This window comes from Hemicordylus capensis, chromosome 10, assembly GCF_027244095.1.
Source record: "Hemicordylus capensis ecotype Gifberg chromosome 10, rHemCap1.1.pri, whole genome shotgun sequence".
NCBI lineage: Eukaryota > Metazoa > Chordata > Lepidosauria > Squamata > Cordylidae > Hemicordylus > Hemicordylus capensis.
In genome coordinates this window covers 5,967,324-5,994,161 of record NC_069666.1, presented here as the reverse complement: position 1 = coordinate 5,994,161, position 26,838 = coordinate 5,967,324, and the positions used below count along the sequence as shown (strand labels likewise).

Below are 26,838 nucleotides of genomic sequence, written 5' to 3'. Positions count from 1 at the left end.
GAGTCAGGCCCTTGGTCCGTCTAGCTCAGTATCGTCTTCACTGACTGGCAGTGGCTCAGCCTCGCTAAGGTTTCAGGCTAAGGGTCTTTCCCAGTCCTACCTGGAGATGCTGCCTGGGATTGAAACTGGGACCTTCTGCATGCAAAGCAGTTGCTCTCCCTCTGAGCTACTACTCCATGTCCAAAAGTGGGTTGGTGGTGTGCCAGCTGAATTCCCAGGTTATATGGGAATTATATTCCCATTTTATTTATCTTATTTATTTGTTATTTCTCTGAGCCATTTTTGGAAGGGCGGTATAGAAATCAAATCAATCAATCAATCAATCAATCAATCAATCAATCAATCCCTTGGGTCCAAAAGCTGCATAGGGACATAGGAAGCTGCCTTATACTGAGTCAGGCCATTGGTTCATCTAGCTCAATACTCAGACTGGCAGTGGCTTCTCCTAGGTGGCAGGCAGGAGTCACTTTCAATCCTACCTTGGAGATGCTGCCAGGGAGGGAACTTGGAACCTTCTGCATGCAAACAGGCAGATGCTTTTCCCAGAGCATTCCCATCCCCGGAGGGGAATATCTTACAGGGCTCACATGTAGTCTCTCATTCAGATGCAAACCAGGGCAGACCCTGCTTAGCAAAGGGGACAATTCATGCTTGCTACCACAAGACCAGCTCTCCTCCTGGGGGTTCAAGTTCTGACTTTATGGAAAACTGAAGTAATGAACACATATATTGCTGCTCAACTTGCCCATCATTACTCAGATGACACACAAGACCTATCTTCAGGAGTAATACCTGGGAACCACAAGAACTGTTTTGAGTGGCCAAGAAATGCTTGAGTGGCCAAGTAATGTAGTGTGTGAATCAACCTTGCCGACACCAAATCCATTCCATGCCTCGTTCTTCAACTCACCAGATTTTGCGCTGATTTTTCACATTCTTTTGCTCGCTTATGCTCTTGGCTCAGAACTGGCACATGATCCTGTTTCACTCTCTATATATTCACTTTATATTCCTGTCTGCATATCTTGTTCTTCTGCAGCTGGTTTATTCACTGGCCAGAAATACTGCCTGGGGTTAAAATATATATATATTTTATATTGGGGCATCTTCTTTGTTTGGTTGTTGTTATTGGAATGTGTTCCTCGCAAGATTGACACTTTAGCCCACAGGTCTGTCTTTCTGTCTTTAAACCCAGTTGCTTTCTTTGCTTGAATTGACTTTTTCCACACTATAGTTTGCCAGGCTGGCTCTCTGAATTACCTAAGACTTGACTGTAAGATAGGGCAGGATTAAAACAGCCATTCTGTTCAGTAAGACCACCTTTTCATCTATTCCCTGAAAACTGCAAAAATAGCACCCCAATTTTGCTACCGATGAACAGGGCAGTAAAACTGTGGAGGGGGGCATTTCATCAGTAGGACCCTTTCACACAACAGGGATCTGAGTTGCAAAGCTCTGTTTCAGCTCGACTGTTTGGTAAAGCCCAGGAAGACCGAACAACAGTCTAGCTTGAGTCTGTCCCCAAGGCAGATAAGACACTTAGAAGAACCATTGGTGGTGGGGCTCCTATCGATGGCTTGTGGCTTTCATTTCCCCCCACTAGGTTTGAGGCTGTGTTCTCATGTCGTGTCATTTCCAGAGAAATTGAGGAAGAAATGGTGGCCACCAAGTGCTCAGAAGAGTAGAATTGTTGCCACAAAAACTGACAGTGCTGGCAAGGAAGAGGAGCTGGGGAATTTCAGCACAATGTTCAGCTTTAATTGGGGAGAGGCAAAAAAAAAAATATTCTGGTGAACCTTCAGCTATGCCTCTGTTTAAATTTATTTATTTATTTATTTATTTATTTATTTGAAACATTTGATATACCGCCCACTCCGAAGACTCTGGGCGGTGTACAAAAACATGCAAAACAAGACAGCATTAAAATTATATTCTAAATAAAACTAAAGTAACTAACACACATTTGGGGAAGATTTGTAGACTGCCGTCCAATCTGATGAGACTTTTGAGTTAGGGTGAGCATACAGTTCAATGGGCAGGCATGTGTGCTGCGTGCACAGGCTGGCAGGCAGTGCACCTCCTTTGCAGGCGGGAGGTCCCAGGTCCAATCCCTGGCAGTCGGTGCGGACAGCACTGGGATAGAAGATGGCAAGACCGTGTCTGTGCATGTATGTCTCTCCTGCAACACTTGCCCGTTCTTCCTCCACTAACAGCCCTGGCCCCGGAGGCAAAAACTGCCGTGGTGCGAGTGTCGAGCACACCGTTTGTGAAAACTTGCCCTGTGCTAAAGGGGTGCCCACTTTCCGAGACCAACAGTGCCAGTCTCATGACAGATACACCAACAAGAAGAAAAGCCTTTGGACAGCTGTGGTCATGGATGGTAAGTTCACTGACTATCTCGTAATTCTTGTTGGCCGCTTTTCTTCACCCCAGCCTTGCTCTTTAGTTTCTCCGTCAGTCTGAGGTTCCCAGCAAACCCTTATGAGCCTATCTGTTTATTTACTTGAGATGTTTTTAGTCTTATTTTCTATTTGCGACAGGGGGCAGGGTTGCAAAGCCGGGTACAGTTTTTTAAAAGGAAATAATCGCAGTAATTAAAATTTTTAAAAAAACCCTCCAAATTAGCCACTGGATGTTAAAACAGCTCCTCAGTGATTGTTTCTAAAAGGCCTGGGGAAATAAAAAGAACTTGACGTGGAGCCTGAAGGACCATAATGTAAGCACTAGGTGGGCCTCCTTGGAGAGAGAATTCCCCAGGCAGGGTACCAGAATGGAGAAGACCCTCTCTCCAGTTTCTACCTGCCTCACATCCAAGGATGAGCTAAGTGCTGGGGTTCCCAAACTGGGCCCCAGATGTTGTGGGACTCCAACTCCCATAGGAACATAGAGAGCTGCCATATACGGAGTCAGACCCTTGGTCCATCTAGCTCAGTTTTGTCTACCCAGACTGGCAGCGGCTTCTCCAAGGTTGTAGGCAGGAGTCTCTCTCAGCCCTATCTTGGAGATGCTGCCTGGGAGGGAAATTGGAACCTAGAGCCAGTGTGGTGTAGTGGATAGAGTGCTGGACTAGGACCGGGGAGACCCGAGTTCAAATCCCCATTCAGCCATGAGACTAGCTGGGTGACTCTGGGCCTGTCACTTTTCTCTCAGCCCAACCTACTTCACAGGGTTGTTGTGAGGAGAAACTTAAGTATGTAGTACACTGTTCTGGGCTCCTTGGAGGAAGAGCGGGATATAAAATAATAATAATAGATGCTCTTCCCAGAAGGGCCCCATCCCCTGAGGGGAATCTCTTACAGTGCTCACACTTCTACTCTCCCATTCATATGCAGCCAGGGTGGACCCTGCTTAGCTAGGGGGACAAGTCATGCTTGCTACCACAAGACTAGCTAGGATAGTCCAGCACCATCTGGGGACCGAAGAGGAGCTGAAGACAGAATGCTCTGAAGCAGGGCTTAGCTGCCCCTTCTGTTCTTCTCATTTACCCTCATAAGCCTTTTCTGTTCATAGAATAGGGTGCAAGAGTAATCTGGCTCTTTTAACCCAAGCCAGCCTCAAGGGAATAGCAGCAGCAGACACAGGCCCAGGAAAAGGACCCCCGTGTCAGGCCTTTGTATGGGTCGATCTCTGGGGCAGCCCTTCCATGAGGTGAGATGAGGCAGCTGCCTCGGACAGCAGATTAGTGAGGCACTAGCAGGGCAGAAAAATGCCTCCTCCACCGCCAGGGAGCAGCCCTTGGGGATCAGCCGGAGCTTTGTAAGGAGCGCCTAAGGAGAGGCCAGGTGGCTGCTGAGAAGGTGGGCCCCTGTTTCCCTCCATCTCCCCACCTTCTTCCTTGGGGAGGCAAGAGGGGGAGAGTGAAGAACAAGCTGTTGCTCGGCTGGTGGACTCCCCTCACCCTCAGGGGGCCCCCCATTCAGTTAGAGCTAAGCCCCGGGTGCCTCACCTCAGTCGCCTCAATACTTTGGGTCACCCCAGTCAGACTCCAGGCTGTTGGATTCCAGACTGTCTGTCAGTCCATGTGGGGCAAAAGCACCTCTCCAAACAGTCGGGAGTCGAGTTTCAAGGCAGCAGTTGAAGCTCAGAGAGGTCGGAAGCAGGTGCTCGGAACCGGGGCTGAGTCCCAGAGCAGCCACTGAGAGCCAAGCGCCTGGAATTTTATTGCCCTTGGATTACAAAACACAGAAGGGAAGATGCATTGGAGCTGGTCTCCCCGTTTATCCAAATCAATAAATGTAGATGGACACATTTATATCCTTCATCGTTTTAAATCCTGTGCTTGCTTCTTGTGCTTGCTTTCGAGCCGTCTGTTACTTGTGGATGAATCGGCACGATTGGCTGCTGCTTCACATTCACCCCTCTCTTTGTAGACAAGCCCTGTGAACTCTATTGCTCCCCAGTCGGGAAGGAATCTCCTGTTCTGGTGTCAGACAGGGTGGTCGATGGCACTCCGTGTGGGCCCTACGAGACTGACCTCTGCGTTCATGGCAAGTGCCAGGTGGAGTAGCCTTTCTTTCCTTATCCTCTCCCCAAGTCAACGGGTCATGTTGGTCACGTCGGGCTTTTGCCGAGTAAGTCTGGTGCGAGCTGCAAAATGAAATGCAGATTACACGTTGCAGCCGTGCAGGGAGTGACTTGGCACAGGGCTGCCATTTTTAGCAGTCACCCTGTCTTTCTTACAATGTTTCACGTCATTCAGAGTTCCTTTATTAATTCAAAAGTACAACTAGGTGAGAACCAGTGATGCATTCTGCAAAGCATTTGAAAACCCACCTCTTCACCCAAGCCTTTTCAGTTCTTTAGAATTTTAAGGTTTTAATTTGTGGGTGGTTTTTAAATTGTTAAGTTGTTTTAAGTTTTTGTATATATTTTAACTTGTTTTATGCTATTGTTAACCTCCCAGAGACAAAAGTTTGGGGCGGTGTACAAATTTGATAGATAGATAGATAGATAGATAGATAGATAGATAGATAATGTCTATTCCCAAGAGAGTTGAAAATGCCACGATCCTTAAGGACAGAGAACCAAAGAATCTGTGGGCAAGAGGAAGGTACCAGCAGATTCAGAGTAACCTGCAGATATGCCTGTTTCACAAAAATCTCGAAGAAAAAAATGTAAGATGGGGGGCATCCCCCCCCCTCCACACACAGACATCAAACTGCCCCAATATAACTCAGTGGAGCAGAATGGACTCAGAAGGACTCAGAAGGCACTTAACAGCCAGCCAGTTGGGTGGAGCTATGGAATTCAGCAAGAGGAGGGTTGGAATAAAAAGAGCAGGTAGTTTCTCCACTTGAAGAATACTTCCTCAAGAAAGTCACAGCCCTTCCTGCTGCTGAGGGGGGAAGGTATCTAAAAAACTCCTTAGTTTCTCACCAGCCATTTTGTAAATTTGTGTTTTCTGAGGGGGGGAGGGGTTTGGCAGATTTAAGCTCTTCGTGGGGGGGTTTAAACCCCACAGCAACTGTATGTGTGTGCATTCTCGTGAGGAACAGAGAGGGGAAGTTGCGTATGAAGTAATCCCTTTGCTCAGCCACAGTCTCAGGTAACACGTGAACACCTGGGATATGTGGCAACATTTTTGTTGTGGATCCATACTTGTGTTGCGGGGAGGAGAGCTGGTCGTGTGGTAGTGAGCATGAATCGTACCGTTTGCCATGAATCGTACCTGGTTTGCATTTGGACGGGTGACTACATGCGTACACTCTCTGCTGTAAGATATTCCCCTTAGGAGATGGGGTCATTGCTCAGTGGTAGAGCATCCACTTGTATGCAGAAGGTCCCAGGTTCACTTCCTGGTAGCATCTCCAGGTAGGGATGGGCAAGATTCCTGCCTACAGCCTTGGAGAAGCCGCTGCCAGTCAGTATAGACAAACCTGAGCTAGATGGGCCAATGGTCTGACTCAGTATAAGGCAATTGTTCCAATGTTGTTGCTGTTATTGTATAAGGCAATATGTCCCAATGTTGTTGCTTCAATTTCTCTTCTCTGTCCAGCTAAGTAGACAAACTAACAGGTTTTGAAACAGCTCCACTTCCCTCCTGCTTGTGAACAATCCCTTTGCCAAGAGCTGAGACAGCAGTCTCCTTTTGAGAGAGATTCCTCCTCAGCCGTGGACAGTAAATCAGGCCCTGTGCAATGGTGCATGTTTCCATCTTCCAGTGAGTGGGAACCTGCTCTCCCTGCCAAGTGAGATCCTTTACAAGCCCCTTTGCTCAGGAGGTACCTCGTGAAAAGCGAGTTGAGCTTTAAACTCAGGAGCAACTGCTGTAAACTATGTGGAGAGGCGATGACAGCTGCAGAAGGTTCACTTCGTCCACTTCTGGGACCGGCGAGATGTGAAGCAATTGGTTCAAGACGCGAAGATCTGGAGAGGCTCGTGAAAGAGTCGGCAATGAAAGTTCTGTGCACATTGCCGTTCTGTGCTAGAAGGCACCGCATGGAAATGCCCTCAAATGCATCTCACCTAGTTGAGCTGGAAACAATCATCTTTTCAGAGAGTTCAAGATAATTTCCCAATACGAAACTGCTCTGCGCTGCGTCAGGCCATATAGTTCATATAGGTTTTTGTCTTCACTGACTGGCAGCAGCCCTCTTCTTTTACTCTGTGGTAGTCCTGTATGTTTTTACTGCATGTTAATTGTCTTGTAAGCCACCTTGCGTGCACACAGGCAGCAATGTGCCAAGTCAGTCAATAAGAAGTTGCAAACTTCTGAAAATTTTGATTCATATCAGAAAATTGGCATGCATTGTGCAGAAATAAACGTGATATGCTGTGTTAGTCAATTATATAGCTCAAAAGAGAGAGAGAGAGAATACGGCAGCACCTCTTAGACTAGGGCTGAACAATTTTGATTCTCTGTTGTTGGACTACAACTCCCAACATCCATGACAGTTGGCCACTGTGGCTGGGGATGATGGGAGTTGTAGTTCATCCACAGCTGGAGGGCCAAAGTTATGCAGCCATGTTTAGACTAATATTTTAATGTGCAAGCTTTCACATTTATAATCTACTTAGTCTGATGCAGAGTGAAAGCAAGGATGGTCAGTTACAAACTGGTAGTAGAAAGGCTGAGCCTTTGTTGTTGGATTCATTTCATTCCCTAAGTAGGGAACCTTGGTGGGCAGAAGGAAAGAATCTATCTCTCTATCCTATCTATATACTGCCCGATATGTGTATCTCTAGGCGATGCACACAATTTAAAACAACAAATATAAAACAGAGTGAAAAAAAAGCCCTTAAACCAATCGCAGAGAACAAAAAAGTTAAAACATCAGCTGCCTTGAGCCCAAGCGGTTGTGTGAATTGACGTTCCATGGCTATTGAAGAGTATGAACAAGTGTTGGCCATGCCAAGAAATCTGCTGCACTGGCATGACCTTAGCATGATTAATTTGCAGAATGACACTTAATGACATCAATATTTATATCCAGTCTGCTAAGGCTGTTGGTGCCGTTTGGCATATGGGAAGCATTACTGAGTGCTCTGAACGCGCACTGTCATTTCTGACGAGAGGCAAGAGTGCAGAATGGTAACCATAACTGTGCCGGCAAAGAAACACCCAAACACATGTGCAGGCGGTGTCAACTGGTGTTCTGCAGAGATATTCAAAAGCCACGTTAAAAACTTCCTTGCAAAATACCCAATCAGTATAATATTTGGATTGCGTGCCAAGAGACGTGGCATGACTTAAGAAACGGAAAGGGAGGGAGAGGCAAATCCCACCCAATGAGTATTTTCGGAGTTATGAGGAGGAGTGAGGTGGATTGTTTGGTAGAGATGGCATCCGTGCTATTTAGTAAAGTGAGGAGGCTTGCAAAGGGAGAGGCAGACGAGAGGATATGAGGCCCAACAAGATGGAGACTGACACAGACTATATGAAGCTGGGTCCCCCTGCCCACTGAGCAAAGAGACACCTTTTAAAGAGAATTAAACCTTTTAATTCTCTTATATTTAGCAGGGGGAGAGCAGCTGGCCCTGTCCAACCCCAGCACAGCATCCCTCCAGCGGCTGTTGCTGGTATCTGCTTTATGTTTCTTTTTCGATTGTGAGCCCTTTGGGGACAGGGAGCCATCTTATTTATGTATTTAACCACTTTGAGAACTTGGGTTGAAGAGTGGTATATAAATATTCATCTTCGTCGTCGTAGTAGTGCTTTTCTGATCCTCACCTGAATGGAGCCTTCAGAAAGGCAGCACAGCAGTGAGGTATCAGGGCAACTGGACAGACCAGTGTCAGGGCAGACAGGTATAGTCAGGCAGTGGCTGGGAAGCCCCATAAGAGGAATCGTTGCACCAGCAGCTGAGGCTGGAGAGCTTAAGAAGGAGCTCTGTAGAACTGGTGACCTAGCAAGCAGAATGCAGTTTACCAGCTGTCTGCCATTGCCCACCCCCATTCTTTCAGCCTCAAGCAGGCATTTAAAAAACAACACACCCAACGTTTTAGAGGGCCCCTAATGGGCTGCCATCTATGACCAGTGTTCTGTGTTTGTCTTGGACACCAGTTGCGCAAGCCTATTCTAGCAGGTGCCTGCAGCCAGCATCTGTGGTCACAAACATTCACAGTCTTGAACCAGATGCCTGGTCCCCAAGGACCCGCTTGAATTGGCCTGGCACACCCTGCAGTGGTTGACGATAATGGCCTGTTTTGAAAAGAGCAGGATGTTTTCTTGCCTCCCTTTCATCATAAAAGGGCACGTTGCTAATGTTTCCAGAAATGCCCCTAAGTATTGTTTTCTCTGTAATTTTGCAGGAAGTAACAATGAGGAGGCGGGCACACCGAGAATACCAATTCATACCCATTGACCAAAATAATCTTTTCCTTCTGTAAACTGCACCATTTTAGATTCTGGAGCCAAGGAAATATTTCATTCTTTTCAAGTTCTTGTGTGGAGCCAGCCTGAAACTGCCCCACGCCCCTCATTTTTGAGGCTGTTTTTCAGAGATCTATTTAGAGTAGGGCAGACTTATCAGAATTCCAAGGTGCACTTGGGGGGGGGAACAAGGTGGTTGCCATTGAGGACTGCCATCTTTCCCCCCAAAGCTACTCAGACCAGAGAATTGCGGGAGCATCAAAATGGCCATCAGCCACACAGGACTACAAAAAGCTCATAATTCCCACCCACCCCCTAAAATTGGAGACACATCACTATCATGAGAAGTAGGGGAGGTGGTTTCACCTTCTTGCCCCACCCCCCAATGGAGGACAGATCTCTGGCCCATCAAAGGTTCAGCTGGACTCCAATTCTGTGCTCCCAGCCAGCACAACTCAACACAGCCCACTGAGAGCCTAATGCCCCAGGAAAGCCAGGATGTAAAAACAGCTGAGGAGGGGGAAAGGGTTTGTTCAACAGCTAGTAGGCCACACAATGCACGGCTAATGGGCCACATTCAGACTGGTGCACGGCAGGTTGTGCTTCTGCAACAAGCAGCTGCTCGTACTCCAAATCTTCAGTAGAGTTTACATTCCAGTTAAAGGTTAAAAAGTGTATCTGCACACTACGAAGACCATTGTATTGTGTTAGGTCTTCATTGCATTAGGTCTTCCACTGTATTATTGTATTGCATCGTATTAGGACTGGAACATCTGGGAATGGGGAGGAGAGTCGTCTTTTCTTTCCACAGGACCCAGGGTTGTGTGTGGCCCATAGCAGGTTGAAGTCACCTTGGCCGGAGCTTCCAGTGGGAGAAATGTATTCAGCCCTGTGGTGCTAATAGGGATGTCTTGATTGGAAACAGTATTGCTTGGCACTTCATTAGTGACAAAGTTGCTGGAGCATTTCCTGCAGGGCCTGGTTTGGTTTATGCCTAATTGAAAGTCAAAAGCTGTAAAGCGACTCTGCGTGCCCTTTGATTTCTTGGCTGTTCTCTCAGCATGCAAAGAAGCCCGGGCACGATTCGTTGCTTTCTGTAATCGCACCATGTTTTTGCCATATGCGCTTAGGAAACTGCCTTCTGTTGAGTCAGCCGGCTGGTTCACCTTGCTTGGCGGGCTCTTCTGCCGCCTTCCTGGCCCAGAGACAGCAAGGCGGGGGCAGCCCAAGGCATTTTGCTGCCTGAGGTGGAGGCCAACATGACGCTCCCTCCATCTGCAGGCAGGTGCTCAGCACTCTTGGGCCATCCTGCCGAAGCAGAAGAGGCCTCTGAGCACTCTTGGACAACGCCTCCAAGCGGGACAGTGGTGACAGGAGTGCTCCTAGTTTGCATCGGCGTGGGGAAGAGGGGACAGGAGAGAGATGCCCCATTGGGGTGGGAGAGGGGGGCAGCAAGTGGCAGGAAGGCCTCTGGGATGGTGTCTGTGGTGGCGAAGAGCTGGCCCTGGCCATGCAGCGACGCCTAAGGTGAGTGCTCACCCTGCCTCATGGAAGGGCTGCCCCTGCACCAGGGATTGAACCGGGGGCCATCTCCATGCAAAGCAGGTGCTCTGCCACTGAGCTGCAGCCTCTGCCATAAGCCCACCCCCAGACTAAACTCTGTTCTTAAAGGGTGCCACCTAGGCTGCAGTGCCATCCCTGCCACTGGCTGGGCGCTCAGTCAGCTGACCCCCGGGATCAATTGTTCGCTGTCAGGTCCTATGAAGCCCCAGCCTCTGAGTTTGCCCCTCAGTCTGAGTAACTTGTCTTGTAGTCAAAGGACGCTGCTAGGCTAAAGTCATCCAACCATCCTGGAATTCGAACTCCTCCTTGCTTCTAGTCTTTGGCAGCAGTGGCTGCTGCTGGCACTTGAGCACTGCCTGTCCTGCACTGAGTTACTCCCCTCCAGTCCCATCAGGCTGACAGCTGGCTCCCCTTGGATCTTGACGCATGATTGCTTTGCACTTGGCCTTCATTGGACCTTGGCATATTCAAGATTCTCATTGGTTTTGAATGGGTCAAGCTTCCCTTTCTGATGATAACTACTTGGGCATAACAGTTCTACGTCCGACATGCCCGATGCCTCTTCTGATCTCCAGAGTTGTTCTTGCATTTCAGCAGTCAACCACAAATAGGTATTCTGGACCCATCTTCCTTTAGAAACCTTTCCCACCAATATAATGAAGGCCGCCTTGTTGCTTCCTCCTAGAAAATTGGCTGTGATGGGATCATTGGCTCAGCTGCCAAAGAGGATCGCTGCGGCATCTGCAACGGAGACGGCAAAACCTGCAAAGTGGTGAAAGGTGACTTCAACCATACGAAAGGGATGGGTGAGTACCTAGTGAGCAGTCTCAGCTGCTTGGCATGTATGAGAACTGAAATGAAAAAATGTCTGTGCTTGCAGAAGGCAGGGTATGTGCCCCATTTTGGATGCAAAGTTAAGAAAGGCAATGTTGACAGTGGCACAATTCTTAGTTTGACGGAGATGTATCAAAGTAAAGTAGCCGGAAGAGGTTGCTGTTTCTTTTCCTTTTTCAAAATTTGCATCGCTTGATATTTTCGAACACTTTTGTTGTATCTCTCCTTTATCTACTTTTTATTTTGAAAATTAAAATTCTATTTTAAAAAAAAGTAAAGTAGAATAAATATTTGTTTAGACTACTGGTCAAAACAATGTTTGAACACCATTAAGAAGTTAAATATAACACATTTCAAATAAATCATTCATTAGATCAATGTGGAGAAGCGGTTTTTATGCAGAGAGAGATTGTATTGGAACATTTCTTTTATTGACACCTGTGTATACCCTTAAAAAGCCAATGTAAGACAATGCAGTTGGTACAAGTTTTGCAAAACTGCAAACTACTGCTGCATCTTGCAAACACTGGTGCTTAGAGAAAATCCAAATACTGCGATTTTAGTAATACTTTTATACCATGATACAAAATCTTAAGCAGAATTTCAAGTTCTTCAGAACTCTTTATTTGCCTGGACGTTAAACAAAGCAAAAAAGAGATGGTGTTCATATCTGAGCATGGTATAAATAGCCCTAAACATCTGCAGATTATAACAGTTTAAGATGGAGTACAGAGGCAAGCAAGCAAACTCATCTTGATCAGCCCCATAAGCTTCAAGACAAGGATTTCAGGCTGTACAGGGTCTTCTGGGATGAAGAGGACACAATACAGTAATGGCTGTTCTTTTTTTCTTTTCTTTTTTTAAACATAAAACCCTGTGCTTTCAGGCTCTATTTCAAGTAAGTGTGGAGAAAGGAATGACCTTGCAAGAACTATCAGGAAGCTGATTGTAATGCATCCATCCGTATTACCTTTTGAAGACTGTGTAATAACCTGAGTGCTGGGCTGCACCCATTACAGAGTCAGATGTCACATTTCTTTCCCGGTTGCTGACTTGTGTGCAGATGACCCTAGCTACAGAACCGAACTCATGCAAATCCCTTTCTGTTCCTCAGTGTCCCATAGTCAATGTAAGAAGGTCTCCACGTGTGTGCTGGCAAAGGCAAAGGCTGTGCCCAAGTGCTTCTCATGTAAGGCGCCTGATCGTTCGGTGTGGTGCTCTGCGGTAGAGGCTGTCTGGTGTCGGGTCTCTCTTCGTCTCTTTGGGCCGAACTGGAAGTGAAAGCGTCATGTTTTTAAAAGCCATGGATACGCCCGAAGGTCTCTTGATGTGTGCTGTAACTTGCAGGGATTGCAAACGAGAGAGAAAAGAAGCTCCTTTCCTTATAAGGACTTTTTAGCTGTCCTCTGAGTTCTTTGCCTTGCTCCTGGGAGAGCAAACTCGTGGCCTAGTTTACAAACAGTGGGTGAGATGTTGAACTTTTTTCTTGACTCTACCATTTTAGACTGCAGGTGGAAGTCCACGTCACTGGCTTCTCCATGCTGTCTTTGCACCAGTTTGATTCAGAGGATGGAAACGTTTTGTTAGATCAAGAGGCTGGGACATCGCAATGTGTAGTTTCATATGCCCTGGAAGCCTTAAAGATATGAGCTACTTATTGGAAGGCCATGGCAACTGACTGTAAGGGGGATCTCTTTATTTAATAGTTGTGTTCTGTACCGACTTGTAGGTGACTGAGTTTGGCTGATGGTTGTTTTAATTGGTGCAGTGACCTATGACTGTACATAACAAATAAATTATTTGATTCATACGAAGTAGAAGAAATTCCCTGCCCATAGAAAGCTAGCATGTTGGGGTGAAAGCTTGGTCCCGATGTGTTAATTTTCTGTGTGCAGGGAATGCTTTTGTATGAAGAAGCCATCACTGATGTGAGTTTCCATCTGCTGATTGAAATGGTGCAGTCAAGAAAAAGCTTTAGCACCACATTTGATGTTTGTGAATTATACCTGTGGCAAAACATCTTGGAATGAGAGATTATTTCAAAAATAGCTTTGTTTGGCATTCGGGTCCATTTACAGCTTGGAAGGTCAAGAAAAGGAAGAGGCACAGGTCACTAAATGTAGATGACAGTGCTGAAGAGTTAGGAGGTTGACAGTGAAGAAAATTTATTAGAATAATAATGAGTGATGCAGGGTCTACTTAATTATTTTATTATTATTATTAATTTGATTTCTTAAGCATCAGTGGGACAGAAATCCCTAAGCAAATTCCTAAGTAATCCTCAAGAGCACTAGCAGGCGGCTTTGACGTCCTATCCATGGCTTCATGATGCAACCATTTTCCTCCTAGGCCAATCCCATGGTTAGAAATGTGCCGGGTTACAAGAACAGAAACCACCAGAGAACAGGCATGTGTGGATTCTCTACCCTCCCCCCCCATGTCCCCCCAAAGGCTAAATAGGAAAGCACCAACATTTCTAAAGCATTGCAGTTGATGATCCAGTTACACCTACTGCTTAAACTTGGATGTGGGGAAAAGCCTTTTGCCTGCAAATGAAATCTAGCCCCAGTTGGTAAGCCGTGAACATATTTAGACTTCTGCTTGTTCACTCTGTCTCTGTCTTGTCCGAAGTAGATACTGTAGGTTTCCAGAATGGGTCACTACCTCGGTTGGTGCTGTTTATGGCCATCTCCAGCAGAATCACTGAAAACCTTGACCTGAGTTTCTTCCATGTCCCTTTCCCCCCGCTCTCAGCCTCTTAGCCAGTATCCCCACTCACATATTACTATTCAACATATTATATACCGTTTTTATATGCATGACTGTTCACACGCATCATTATTTGCATGTAATACATACTCTACATTTTCAAGGGGTGCAGTCCCCCAGATTGGCTTTTAAAACGGACGCAGTAATTCACACAAAAATGTGAGCGCACATACCAGACTCCTGTACATGCCTTTCGTCAATCATGTGAATAGCTGCCATGGGAAACACACCAAGCAGCCACACACCTACAGAAGCACCGTTGAGGAGTCTGCCTCTCCATCGTCCCAGGCCTTGCAAATCCTATATAGATGCAACCCAACGTACTTCAGCTTACTTACACGGCTTTCAGGCTGGAGGTTACTGTTCCTGTGGTTCCACAACACACTCTCCAGCAAAAGGGAGCATACGGATTTTTGCCAGCTTTGCTAGAGTTCATAGCCATGGTGTAACATCTACTTCACTCAAGAGATCACCTTCCAGTAAGACCCCTGCTAGCTCTTCTGTTGTCTACACTGAAAGTCACGCTAACATCTATTTTCACTCTCTGGGGAAAATAACTATGCCTGCTAATAGAAAGCCCCAACAACCTTGCATTTGTTTCTCCTGCTGGTTCTTTCCAGCCTTATCAGTGGAGATTCATCAGCAACCCTCTACACATTATCTTCATGGTGACAAAAGTGTTCTCCTGTCTTGTTCGTTCGTTCGTTCATTCTCTCTCTTTCCCGGTGTCTCCTCTAATTCCACTTCCAGTGTATAATTTGTATGCAGGATTCTCTGTGACCACAGTTTTGCATTCCTGAGGCATTGATGTAACGCAGACTATCCAGAAAGATCGTTGTGTGCCAAACCAACGAGTTGCTCCTGAAGTAGAGTGCAGTTGCATACAGTTCTATGAATGACTGAACAACAAAGCGCCCCTACAAAAGGCCTTCGAACAAAAACTCTCTTGAGCTAATGGGTGAAAGAATAGAACAATAGACCACTGTGGCAAAACTGCCACCTCCTTATTGCAGATCCCTGTCGATAAAACACCACATTTATGTAGCCTAAATAATAGCCTGAACCCTAATGAGAATCCAGTGTTAGGACCCCAGCAATGGGATGCTCACTAGCCATAACGGTAGAGGCTTTCTGATCTTTCTGGTGGGGAAACTGCAGTTACAAACATAAAGGAATTGTGCTTGTAGGTAACGGAGAAGGTGTTAAGGGCTCCTCGTCTCCAGACTGGCAAAGCTCATTCCATTAATGTTGTTGATTGCTTGGGAAGCAGCATGTGAATGAATTCTGAAGCCCAGGAGGGTGATGGAGGAAATCTGATCTTATGTTTGCTGTGACTTTGCATGTATGGGTAGTACATCTATTGAACTGGTGATGGGTTTAGCTTTCTATAATCTGCCAATGTTGGAACACTAGCCTTCAAACTTCTGGCCATTTTCTTTCTTCAGAGGAATATGCCCGAGAGCTGTACTGTGTGCCCTTATAAAATTTTAAAAAAGGGGGGGAGGGGGGTGCATGCTATTATTTTTACCCAGAAACCCCTGTCCTAGTGACACTGCATCATCATGTAGCATTGTTCTAGGGACCTTCTGGTTTTTTGTTTGTTTTTTAAGGCAGCTGTTAGGAGCAGCACCGATTATGCAGGGTGAGTCATCCCACTCACCCCATTCCCCCAATCCCCCATTTTCAAAATACCGCCTCTCTATTTCACCGCTCATAAACAAGGTCGCAAAACTGAGTGAGAGCATTTTGCTCAGCCCTTGTTCCAGTAGTATGGAAACCAACCAAGCCAAGTTCCTTGAAGACAGAAATAATCATTCTTCAACAATCCATGATAATCATCCCTTATATTCTGTGAGAACCAGCCAGCAATGTTCCAGGAAAGTAATGAAACTGCTCCAGTAACTTCAGCAGTTGGTGTCTAGTACCAGATAGTCAACTGCACTAGACCAGGGGTTCTCGAACTTGTGTCCATTGTGGCTGGAGATTATGGAAGTTGAAGTCTGGCAACATCTGGGGACCCAAGTTTGAGAAATCTTGCACTAGGTAATGACATTTGAGCAACTCTAAGGAAACACTTGAGGGTCTCTAAGACCATAGAGTTGTACAGAAGTTTTTGCAGGGGGAAAAACCTGAAGCTCTCTCCCTGGAAGGGCTGTTTTTCCAGTTGTTGCCCCTGGACAAACATACCATGAAACAGAAACTTTAGAGGCAAAGTAATCCCATGGGCATGCCAGTAACGAGAATGGAACTGGATCTGAATAAAATTGGTTGGAACATTTGTCAGACTTACAAGTCCACAGCTTGGCTTTCCTGTGACCACAGTGCTTCTTACAAGCGGCAAATAAAGTTTCCCCTGATGATTATAAGGTGAGCTGCTTATACTTGGAAAATCCTTCCATTATTATTTAGTTTCCATTTTATTCTGAATGCTGACAGTGTTTAGATAGGCCAGGAAGGATGAATCATTCTATTCCTCAAACTGAGATGGAACTGGATTGCCCAATGGTTCTAAAAGAGAGCCAGCGTGGTGTAGTGGTTAGAGTGCTGGACTAGGACCGGGGAGACCTGAGTTCAAATCCCAATTCAGGCATGAAACTAGCTGGGTGACCCTGGGCCAGTCACTTCTCTCTCAGCCTAACCTACTTCACAGGGTTGTTGTGAAAGAGAAACTCAAGTATGTAGTACACCGCTCTGGGCTCCTTGGAGGAAGAGCGGGATATAAATGTAATAATTAATTAATTAATTAATTAATAAAAGGGGCTTTGTCTTTGAAGTCATAGAGGAGCCAGCAAAACATTGCTGAATTAATTCTACACACACACACAAATTAAGAGCACACAGGAATTTTTGGGCATGCTCCAAAGTGACCTCCTAACATTGGTGGCAAGGTGTAATTACAAGGGGCCAGTTTGGATGACCTCATACATCTTCAGCATCCCATTGATCTCACCTAGAGGAGCCGGAGGGCACATCACTATCCCCAACTCTGCATAAGTAACGTGGGGGCGGAACGTCTGAGCTGACGCTTGATATACAGCAAAAAGCACGTTGTCCAGACTGGCCCAGGGTGTGATTTTGCAGTACTCCACTGTCTTGTCATTAATCACTTGTCTATGCGTTCGTGTCTGGTAGTCATTGTTGGTTGGGTCTGCATGAATTTCACTGAAAGATTTTTGACATTTCAGAACATGGAGATTATAGGATCTTGAGTTGAGAATTTAGTGTTTTGAGTTGGTTGACCAAAAACAAAATCCAATGCCAAGCTCTATTTCGGAAAGCAAAACATTAAAAAAAACCAAACATACAAATTTGAGAATTATCATTGCAACTATCTTTGTAATCACTGAAATGTTGAATCCATGCGGCTGGCCTCCACAGTCTTTATTAAGATCCCAGCTGCCACTGTGTCTTCCGTTTCCCCTCAAGGTGTGTCAAGCTGTTTCTCCTGGTAACTTGAGGAGGGGAGAAGAAAATAAGAGGTAACATGCAGCCAGGTGGTGAGATCTGGTAACATAGAAAAGCAAAGCAGGGCTAGGAGAGTAAGGGGGAGAACAAAAGGGGGGAAGAAGAATGCAGGTTGAAAGAGGTGCCCTTGGGTCATATTGTCTTCCCACACAAGGCCTCTTGCAAAGTTCAGGAAAGCGTTAGCTGCTATACAGTTACCTGGGAGGAGAGCTGGCCTTGTGGTGGCAAGTATGACTTGTCCCCTTAGCTAAGCAGGGTCCAGCCTGGTTGCATATGGATGGGAGACCTGATGTGTGAGCACTGCGAGAGATTCCACTCAGGGGATGGAGCTGCTCCGGGGAAAAGCAGAAGGTTCCAAGTTCCCTCCCTGGCAGCATCTCCAAGATAGGGCTGAGAGAGAGATTCCTGCCTGCAGCCTTGGAGAAGCCGCTGCCAGTCTGTGAAGACAATACTGAGCTAGATGGACCAATGGTCTGACTCAGTATATGGCAGCTTCCTATGTTCTATGGAGTAATTTAGAAATCACAAGACATCTTCCAGCAGGCTGACCACACGGGCACATGTGCATCTCCAGAGAGGGCTGTGTCCGAAACCCTGGTGAGCTGCTGCCAGTCAATAGAGCCAATACTGAGCAGGAGGGACCAGTGAACTGGCTCCATATAAGGCAACATCATATAGTCAAATGAAGTTGGGTGGAGGTCATTTTCTCTTGGCTCTCAACAGCACAGAGCTAGAAGGTCTAAGAGGAAAGCTGGTCTTGGGGCGGCGAGCATGAATTGTCCCCTTTGCTAAGCAGGGTCTGCCTTGGTTTGTATTGGGATGGGAGGCTACATGTGAGCACTGCAGGATTTTCCCCTTGGGGGAGGGGGCCATCGTTCAGTGGAAGAGCATCTGCATGCTTGCATACAGAAGGTCCCAGGTTCACTCCCTGGCAGCATCTCCAGCTAGAGTGGGGAGAGACTCCTGCCTAAAGCCTTGGAGGGCTGCTGCCAGTCAGAGCAGACAGTCCTGAGCTAGATAGACCAAGGGTCTGACTCAGTATATGGCAGCTCCCGGCGTTCCTGTGGTCGAACTCAGTGTGATATTGCTTGTGTAGAGAGGTGTATGTGCTGACTTTCCAGCCAACCCACACAACCAGTAAATGATCTGAGCAAAGAGGAGGCCTTTGCTGAAGCACCACAGGTCTCCTTGCCTGTGTAGGTAAGGGCTGTTGAGGAAGGACAAGCCTAACACCAACAACTCCCTCATGTGGCTCCAACCATATTTTTAAATATATATATTTTAAAAACAAGCCCATACACACATTTTCTTCCTCTCTCTTCGTAGGTTCATGGTACTGAAACTTGCACACCAGCACTTTTCGTGAAATGTTTAATTGGAGCTGGTCTTCTTTTCTTTTTAAAATAAAATAATAATAATAATAATAAATATCTTCCTACTTTTATTGTTGTTGCCATCCACCTGTTCTTCTTTGTTTGCTCTAGGTTATATCGAAGCAGCCGTAATCCCTGCCGGGGCTCGACGGATCCGTGTGATGGAAGATAAGCCTGCCCACAGTTTTCTAGGTAAAAGAGAGAGTGAGAGAGAGACATCTGATGATGATGATGTGATTTTACCCTTAAAATATCATTTTGCTGTCCTGTAAGACCAGGGATTCTCAAACTTGGGTCCTCAGGTGTTATTGGACTTCAACTCCCATAATCCCCAGCCTCAGTGGCCTTTGCTTGAAGATTATGGGAGTTGAAGTCCAATAACACCTGAGGACCCAAGTTTGAGAATCACTGTGGCCTGGCTCAGAAACCACATTCCCAAACCTAACCGTGGTTTGTTGGATCAGAAATTAGTGACAAACTTGAGCACTCTCTCTTCCTCTTTCCCTTCCCTCATCACACTTGCCAGAAGACTTCCTAGTCTGTTAAACAGAGTTTGCTATGACATCTGAACTGGGAAACGGATTTTAGCTCCTCCTATAAACTAAGATTTCAAGCCAAGGCCAAACTATGATTTGTAGGGAGCACTCAACCTAGTCTCTCAGTTTGGAGAGTTGGCCGTTGAGGTTGGGGATGGTGGGAGTTTTAGTCAAACGACATCTGGGGATCCAAGTTTGAGAACCCATGCCTTATTGTGAAGGTTACTGGGAAATGGTCAGACCCACCCACCCCCACTGGGAGAGGAGAGCTGGTCTTGTGGTAGCAAGCATGACTTGTTCCCTTATCTAAGCAGGGTCTGCCCTGGTTGCAAATGAAATCGAGACTAGAAATGTTAGCACTGTAAGATATTCCCCTCAGGGGATAGAGCCGCTCTGGGAAAAGCATCTAGATTCCAAGTTCCTTCCTTGGTAGCATCTCCAAGATAGGGCTGAGAGAGACTCCTGCCTGCAACCTTGGAGAAGCCGCTGCCAGTCTGTGTAGACAATACTGAGCTGGATGGACCAATGGTCTGACTCAGTACATGGCAGCTTCCTATGCTCCTATGCACGGGCCACTGTAATGTCACTAATCATTGCTCACACTCTTTTGAGCTTAACTTTTACATCCATAAGAAGTAGTGACTCGATTTTAAGACCAAATGAAACCCAAATTTCTCTGGGAGCTCCATTCTGTGCCATGCTACCTTTTTATTTATTTATTATTTATTATTTATTTAGTTAGTTAGACTTATATGTCGCCCTACTCCCATAGGACTCAAGGCGGCTTACAAACAATAAACAATTTTGTTGGACTTCTTCCTCTTCCTTTCCCTCCTCCTCCTCCTCCTCCAAAGGCCTGAGTAGCATCCAGGAGTACAATATACCATTCTTTGAACTCTTGCCTGCTGCTGCTTTCATTTCTGCTTACCCAGCAGCCGGTTTTGTGGACTGAAATTACGCCTACACGGAAGACTTTGACATCACCAAGCTTTGGAGAACAATGAGCGACAGTGTTTGGGAGCCCTGCAAGAACTCGGATGCTTGTAGTGCTGCCAGCGGAGCTTTTGTCAGGTGTCACTTAGGGTGAAGACAGACACAGTCTAAGCGATAGGGCTTCCGTTGCATCCGCAAGGTGAGCCTCGCTTCCTCCCATGTTTGCAGCCGAAATGACAAACGTTCAGACCGGTGAATCAAATGCTGGCACAGCCGGAAATCTTGCTCCTCTTCTGGGGTTTGGGCGAACTGTTGGCCTTTTGAAAAAGGTGTGCGGAGTGGGGTTAGGTGGGAGCAAGCACCACATAAGCATTCATGCATTTATCTATTCCTTTTAAGGATTTTTGAATTTTTTTAAGAAAACAAACCATTTTTTGAAGGTCAGAACTGCTCTGGGGTGAAGGGAGCTTTCTTGGCGACATCATGAATCAGCATCAAGCACAGCCAGCCTCTAACAAACTGACAGAATGGACTGCTTGGGTTTGAATGCACTGGAAACACTGCATCTTTCTTCACTCTCAGTATGCAGAAGCTCGTGCTGCTTTTGCAGACTGTTGTTGTTGAGCCTCAGCTGACTGTCCTTAAAGAGAACCTCAGATCAACTAGACGCGGCTTAGGGATGAGTGGGTGGGGACTGGCAAACCCATTTTGCCGTGGCTGCGCCCTCTCACCCTTTACAGCCCCTGGGCCCCCCAAATCCCCTTGTCGCGGGTGGTGTGGTCTCCTGGCCAAGCATGGTGATGCTTAATTTGCAGGGAAGGGAGGCCTCCGACATCCTTTAGGTCCAGGCTCCAAAATTACCGAGGTGCACCTGTGTCTATAAGTACACTCCCAGGGGCCTAGCTACAATCGAACAAGGATGAGACGGATGTCCCTCAGCCCTTGTGAGAGGAGGCCCGTTGGCTGGGTGACACTTGCTTCTCAAACGAAGGCAGGGGAGGCCAGGGGCCCCTCTTCACTTTTTGCCCACAGCCCACTCCGACCTTGATATGCCCCTGTACACTCCCCTTTCGAAAAAATAAATAAATTGCAATGCAGCCTTGGATATATTCCAGAAGAAGCCTTGCGAAGCTTTGCTTTCCCATTACTGAACTCTCCTTTCCTCCTCCCTTCTCCCAACAGCCTCTCTTGTCAAAACCCCTACTGGGGTCATGTGGAAATAACTGGGGAATGTGGTGTGTAAACTGCCTGGCAACCATGCTGTTTTTCTCTGCTCTCCTGGGTGCTTTTTCTTTTGCCGCTCAAAAGTGGCAAAATGCTTCGGTTCCGACAAATCACATTCAAAGTGTAAATAGCCAAGCACCCAGCAGGGGGAGCAGTCTGGCGAAAACCAACAACCGGAAAACACACCAACCTTTTGACGCCGGACATACAGCCTTATAGCAATAAATCAAAGGGATAAATAAATCCAAAACAAGGTGTCAGAAATGTGAACGGCACCCTGCTGTCAGCGTTGGGACTGTAGTGTCACAACACAGGAAGTGTGGAAGCACGCTTTGGAGATGCGCCGTGACCCGATTGCAGGGTCTAATCTGGAAAGCGCCCTTGTAAGGCACCACGAGGGGCCCCTCGGATCAGGGCTTCCAACCATGAGGTGCTGGCACCCTAATTCCTGTGTCACTTATCCTCCGTTTTGATTTCAGGCCTGGAACACTTTGCTCTGGCTTGTATTGGCAGCATCGGGGCTGCATCACTGGTCTGTAATGTTGGCCCAAAGGGCCAGCCCCAGCACACTGGCCCCAATAAAGCCAGGGCCTCGGAGCTAGTCTGAGCAACTGTCGATACTGTGAGAGCCGTGCCTAGGCCCTGTTCCCTTTTCCGTGGTAGCTGCTTCAGGTCACTAGCCCTGGCGTCAGTCCTACTTCTGACCCTTCCACTCTGGTATGAATTCCTGGCTCATACTCTGCTCCTGCTCCCTTGGACCCTGGTTTTTTGTTTCTGGAGACTCAGCCTTGCCTGTTGCAGACCATCCTCCCAGGCTGGTAGCAGCCGGCTGCCCAACTAGAAAATGGCTCCCTGTGACTAACTACAGTGATGGCCGCAGAAACATGAACATAGGAAGCTGCCTCTTCCTAAGTCAGATCACTGGTCCATCTAGCTCAGTGTTGTCTACACCAGGGCTGCACAACAATTGTAAGCCAACATTTGCCTACAAGTTGTCCTGGTCTGCACGAATTGGCAGCATCTCTCCAAACTTTCAGGCAGGAGTCTTTCCCAGCCCTACCTGGAGATGTCAGGATCGAACCGGTGACCTTCTGCATGCAAAGCAGATGTTCTCCCACTGAGCTACAGCCCCATCCCTGGCTTCTGGCCAGATGTGGGAAGGAAACCCTTGTGACAATCAGTAAAATCCTGTCAGAGTTTCTCTTGATGCTCTTGCGTGGGTCACAGATGAGCAGGCTCTGCCGTCTTCCAAAGAGTATTTTTTCTGCACGCCTAAACATTGACTACTGCCTCTGGGCTCTAAGGTCAAATGCTGTGTTATCCAATACCCAGCAGCAAAACATGGGCAAGCATCCAACAGGGTAAGCAGGATAATTGGGAAATCAAAGGGCTACAATTTCCTGCCACCGTTAACGTTAATAAGGCCCGTGGTCTGAGCAAACAGAGCCTATTTTACGTTGGGAGTGATGGCTGGAGCTAATTACACTTTCAGCGCTGAGGCCAAGTCGATCTTGTTTGCAGCCTGGGCTGGTTAGGGCAGTTTGGAAAGGAACCCGGCGACATGCTGGATTGATGTTCCACTGGCTGGGAGCAGTTCCCCTCCACCTAGATCCATCCCACGCTGCCTGGCTTGGCTGCTCTTTGAAAACCACCCTGAACAGGAAATGCCTTGCAATTTGTATCCCTAAGCAGGGAAGTGAATGGGAAAAGCGTCGGAGCTGCACGAGCAGCCCGACTGGAGGGGTTGCTGGGAGAGCAGGCTGGTGGGGTCCGGTTCCTCTCGAGGCAAGAAGACGTGAAGGCTGGTTCTCATGATGGCAGGGGGCAGGGAGAGTCTTGCCCAGTTCAGGGAGCTGTGTAGGCTCCCCCTTGATGACATGCTGGGTAGGGTGGCACTGTTATTGCCTGTATCCAGCACTCAGATGATCGCTTCCCCCTCCCTGGGTTTTTGCTGACAGACGACCAAAGATCAAGAGTATGAACAGCTGCCAAAGCTGTTGGTCCTATCCGGTTTCCCATGGTGAAGCTCAGTCTTTAAAGGTGGAGGAAGGCGGTGTTGTCTTGAAGGCGATAAGCGTTCACCCATGGAGTTAAAAAGCAGGGCCAGCCTGCTCCCTACCCAAAGCATGCTCTCTTTCTTTCCAAACCTTGTAGCATGGTACAACCTAGATTGCAAAGAACACGGATGTCAGAGCATCAGTTTGAGATGAACTCAGCACTTGACATCGCCCCCCCAAGTGCCGCCATTTTACAGTAGCTGTTAAGCTCTTCTGTAGCTTCTGCAGCATAAGAGTACCATTCTCTGAAAGGAAATAGATGAAATTCCAGATACTTTGCCTTCTAAATATTAGTTTTAAATGGCTCTGTGCTTCCTTGCTTTTAAAGCTATTATTTAATCTGACCAGCCGCAGTTCTTGTGTGATTGCTTCACCCAATCTTGGCATCGATTCCCATGAAATAAACCACACTTGGGTTTTACCATAATTTTACAATCCACATCTGGCCTCAGGCAAAAGCCTATTACTAGCAGTTCTAGAGATGATTCGCCCATGATGATAAATGCATAGTTTGGCCTTGTGTGCTCGCATTTTTAAAAAGCTGAATTGCAACATGGGACGGCGATCAGGATAAGGACCGCAGAATACAGGGGCGTGATATTTTTTAAAAAATCACACCGATCGAGGCTTCCCTCCTGGGGCTAATAACATTTTTGAGGGTGCAATTTTTATCGGGGCCAGGAATTGAAACGGGGACTTCTTGCATGCAAAGCAGATGTGCTAGCATTGAATGGCCACATCAATGGACTCAGGTCACTAAGTCTCACTCTGCATTTTATGCAGAATGCAGGGGTAAACTGAGGATGGTGGCAGACCAGTGAACTGAGGCTGGTGGACTGTACAAAGTGCATCTGGGTGTGTGTTTCATATTTTTGCATACTCTTCTGTGTAAAAAATGGAAATTGCCCTTCAGGTATCAAAGCGGTGTGTTCAGGAGAAAGGTTTTGCATGGCAAAATGGATGGAATATCCATTTTGGATATTCCATCAGTTCAATAACTGAAGGGTGATCATTATAGTGGTGATGGCGGGGGGTGGGCAGGGAAGCCACAAAACTAGGTGTCCCACTGGGATGGCCTTACTGGGTGGCTCATGGGGCATGGGCCCCCGTGAATGGCTCTGAGCCCTGTATCTCATCCAACACCTTCCTCCTTCGCGATCTCTTCCAGAAAGGAAGTGCAGCGGTGAAGACACCCGAACACAGAATGGGAAAGAGCTCCTAGCCTCAGCTAGCCCTTTGCTGCTGCTTCCATTTGCTTTCCATTTCCCTTTGCTGCTGCTTCCCACCACCATTGGAAAACACGGAGGCATGCCATGTGAACTTGCATCAAAACAAAACCTGAGAGCAGAGGGGAGGGGCTGCTTCCCTCAATGCCGCGAGTGTGATTCGAAGTGGCTTCGTTCAACATTTACCCCTCAGCATGTGCGAATAACTCCCTGGTGTCCCATTACTGCAAAAGGAGACACACACACCCCAGTCTGAATGAGACTGAACCAAAGCAACATATCATTCTCTGCTGCTAGATTTGCTTCCCATTTCATTCCATGCTGTCTGTTCTTTCCAGCGCTGAAAGATTCCAGTAAGAAATCCATTAACAGTGACTGGAAAATTGAACTTCCGGGTGAGTTTCAGATCGCAGGAACTACTGTCCGGTATGTGCGGAGAGGCCTGTGGGAGAAAATCTCAGCCAAAGGACCAACTAAAATACCTCTCCACTTGATGGTAATTATACATCTTTTGATTGTCTGCCTTCAGTGTTGCACTGTGGTCGAGGTGATGTTGGAGCACGGTGTTCTGCATTAATGATCTGCTTCCTTCCTCGTGTACAGGTATGATTAATGTGTAGCTCCCAGAGATGGGTAGAGCTCCTGCAAACCAGTGTGGTGTACTGTAGTTGACAGGATGATGACCTTGGACCTAAGTTCTAATCCGCTGATTGACTATGAGGCTCACTGGGTGACTGTGATCAAGTCACAGCCTCTTAGCCTAATGTACTTGTCAGGCTCGTGGTGAGGATAAGGCAGGATAACGCTAGGTGTGTGACTCTGAGCTCCTTGGAAGCAGGGTGGCACACAAGCATGATATACTTAAGGCCCGGATCCCAAACTGAAATATGAATACGCTTTATTGAAGGTAAAGGTAAAGTGTGCCGTCAAGTCGGTTTCGACTCCTGGCGACCACAAAGCCCTGTGGTTGTCTTTGGTAGAATACAGGGGCAGCAGTGGGGAGGGGGGGTTACCATTGCCATCTCCCATGCAGTATGAGATGATGCTTTTTCAGCATCTTCCTATATCGCTGCTGCCCGATATAGGTGTTTCCCATAGTACGGAAACATACCAGTGGGGATTCGAACTGGCACCCTCTGGCTTAGAGTGTGCCCCGGAATCCCGTGCAATGCCTTGGGCTTTCATGGCAGCCATTCAGTGGTTCCCCAAGTGGCGAACCAAGTTGGAAAAGATTCCCCAGAGGTAAAAAGCTGGAAAAAAATACTGTTTTAGGCAAGTAATAGTTATTTTCCATTATATTATTATTTTAAGCTTCTTCTTAGCCAAGCTCTCAAAGCAGGGAACTATACAATTCATGCATTCTTTTTCCTTTTTCTATATAAACCACTTTGATAACTTTTTTGCTGAAAAAATATAAATATTCATCATCATCATCATCATCAATGCTCTGCCTTTCCATTCAGTGAATGGCCACTAATGATCTATTTAAATTACAACATGGATAACAACATTACCATTAATAAAAATAAAGCATGCTCTAAGAATATCAGCTATCAGAAAATGAGAATAGCAGCTGGTAGACCAATTAAAAAGTATTGGAAGCAACACCTTAAGCCCAATTAAACACCTGCTGGGAAGAAAACAAGCATGACTGTAGTTGGACGGACCTGTTCTATGAACATGGGCCATCCTGGGCCCCCTGAGAAGAGGGGCCACTGTGGGCCTCTGATCTGTCACCCCTTGCTGACCCGCTGCCTCCATGGCTGCCCCATGAAGCCCACAGACCCCTCACGTGGCCCGGCTTGCTAAACTGTTGCCAGCTGCAGCACAGTATGATGTCACAGCCCGGTGGTAGGTATTGTGTTGTCGTCATAGCACTCTGCAGCTGGCAACAGCTTAGCAAGACGGACCGGCACGCAGGAACAGCGGGCTTCAAGGGGCTGCCGCCGAGGGGGCAGGTCAGCATTGAGGGGAGGCTGCAGGTGGGAGGAGTAACAGGTGAGTGAGGAGGCTGTGGCATCCCAACCAAATGCATATCCGATCTGG

General features: G+C 47.0%; 1 protein-coding gene and 1 long non-coding RNA gene across 2 annotated transcripts in view; one reads left to right on the top strand and one right to left on the bottom strand.

Annotated features, from left to right (window-relative positions):
- ADAMTS17 (ADAM metallopeptidase with thrombospondin type 1 motif 17) overlaps positions 1 to 26,838 on the top strand; it is a 146,691-nt gene that overhangs the window by 84,723 nt on the left and 35,130 nt on the right. Inside the window, exons 12-16 of the mRNA XM_053271716.1 lie at positions 2,214 to 2,380; positions 4,371 to 4,498; positions 11,061 to 11,181; positions 18,928 to 19,008; positions 25,131 to 25,288. Of these exons, the coding sequence (XP_053127691.1) occupies positions 2,214 to 2,380; positions 4,371 to 4,498; positions 11,061 to 11,181; positions 18,928 to 19,008; positions 25,131 to 25,288 (655 nt within the window). The remainder of the gene's footprint in view (positions 1 to 2,213; positions 2,381 to 4,370; positions 4,499 to 11,060; positions 11,182 to 18,927; positions 19,009 to 25,130; positions 25,289 to 26,838) is intronic.
- LOC128334697 (uncharacterized) lies at positions 17,342 to 20,330 on the bottom strand. The gene is made up of 3 exons (XR_008311365.1): positions 20,281 to 20,330; positions 18,883 to 19,004; positions 17,342 to 17,430 (listed from the first exon to the last, which is right to left on the bottom strand). It is a non-coding gene; the product is annotated as an uncharacterized LOC128334697 (long non-coding RNA).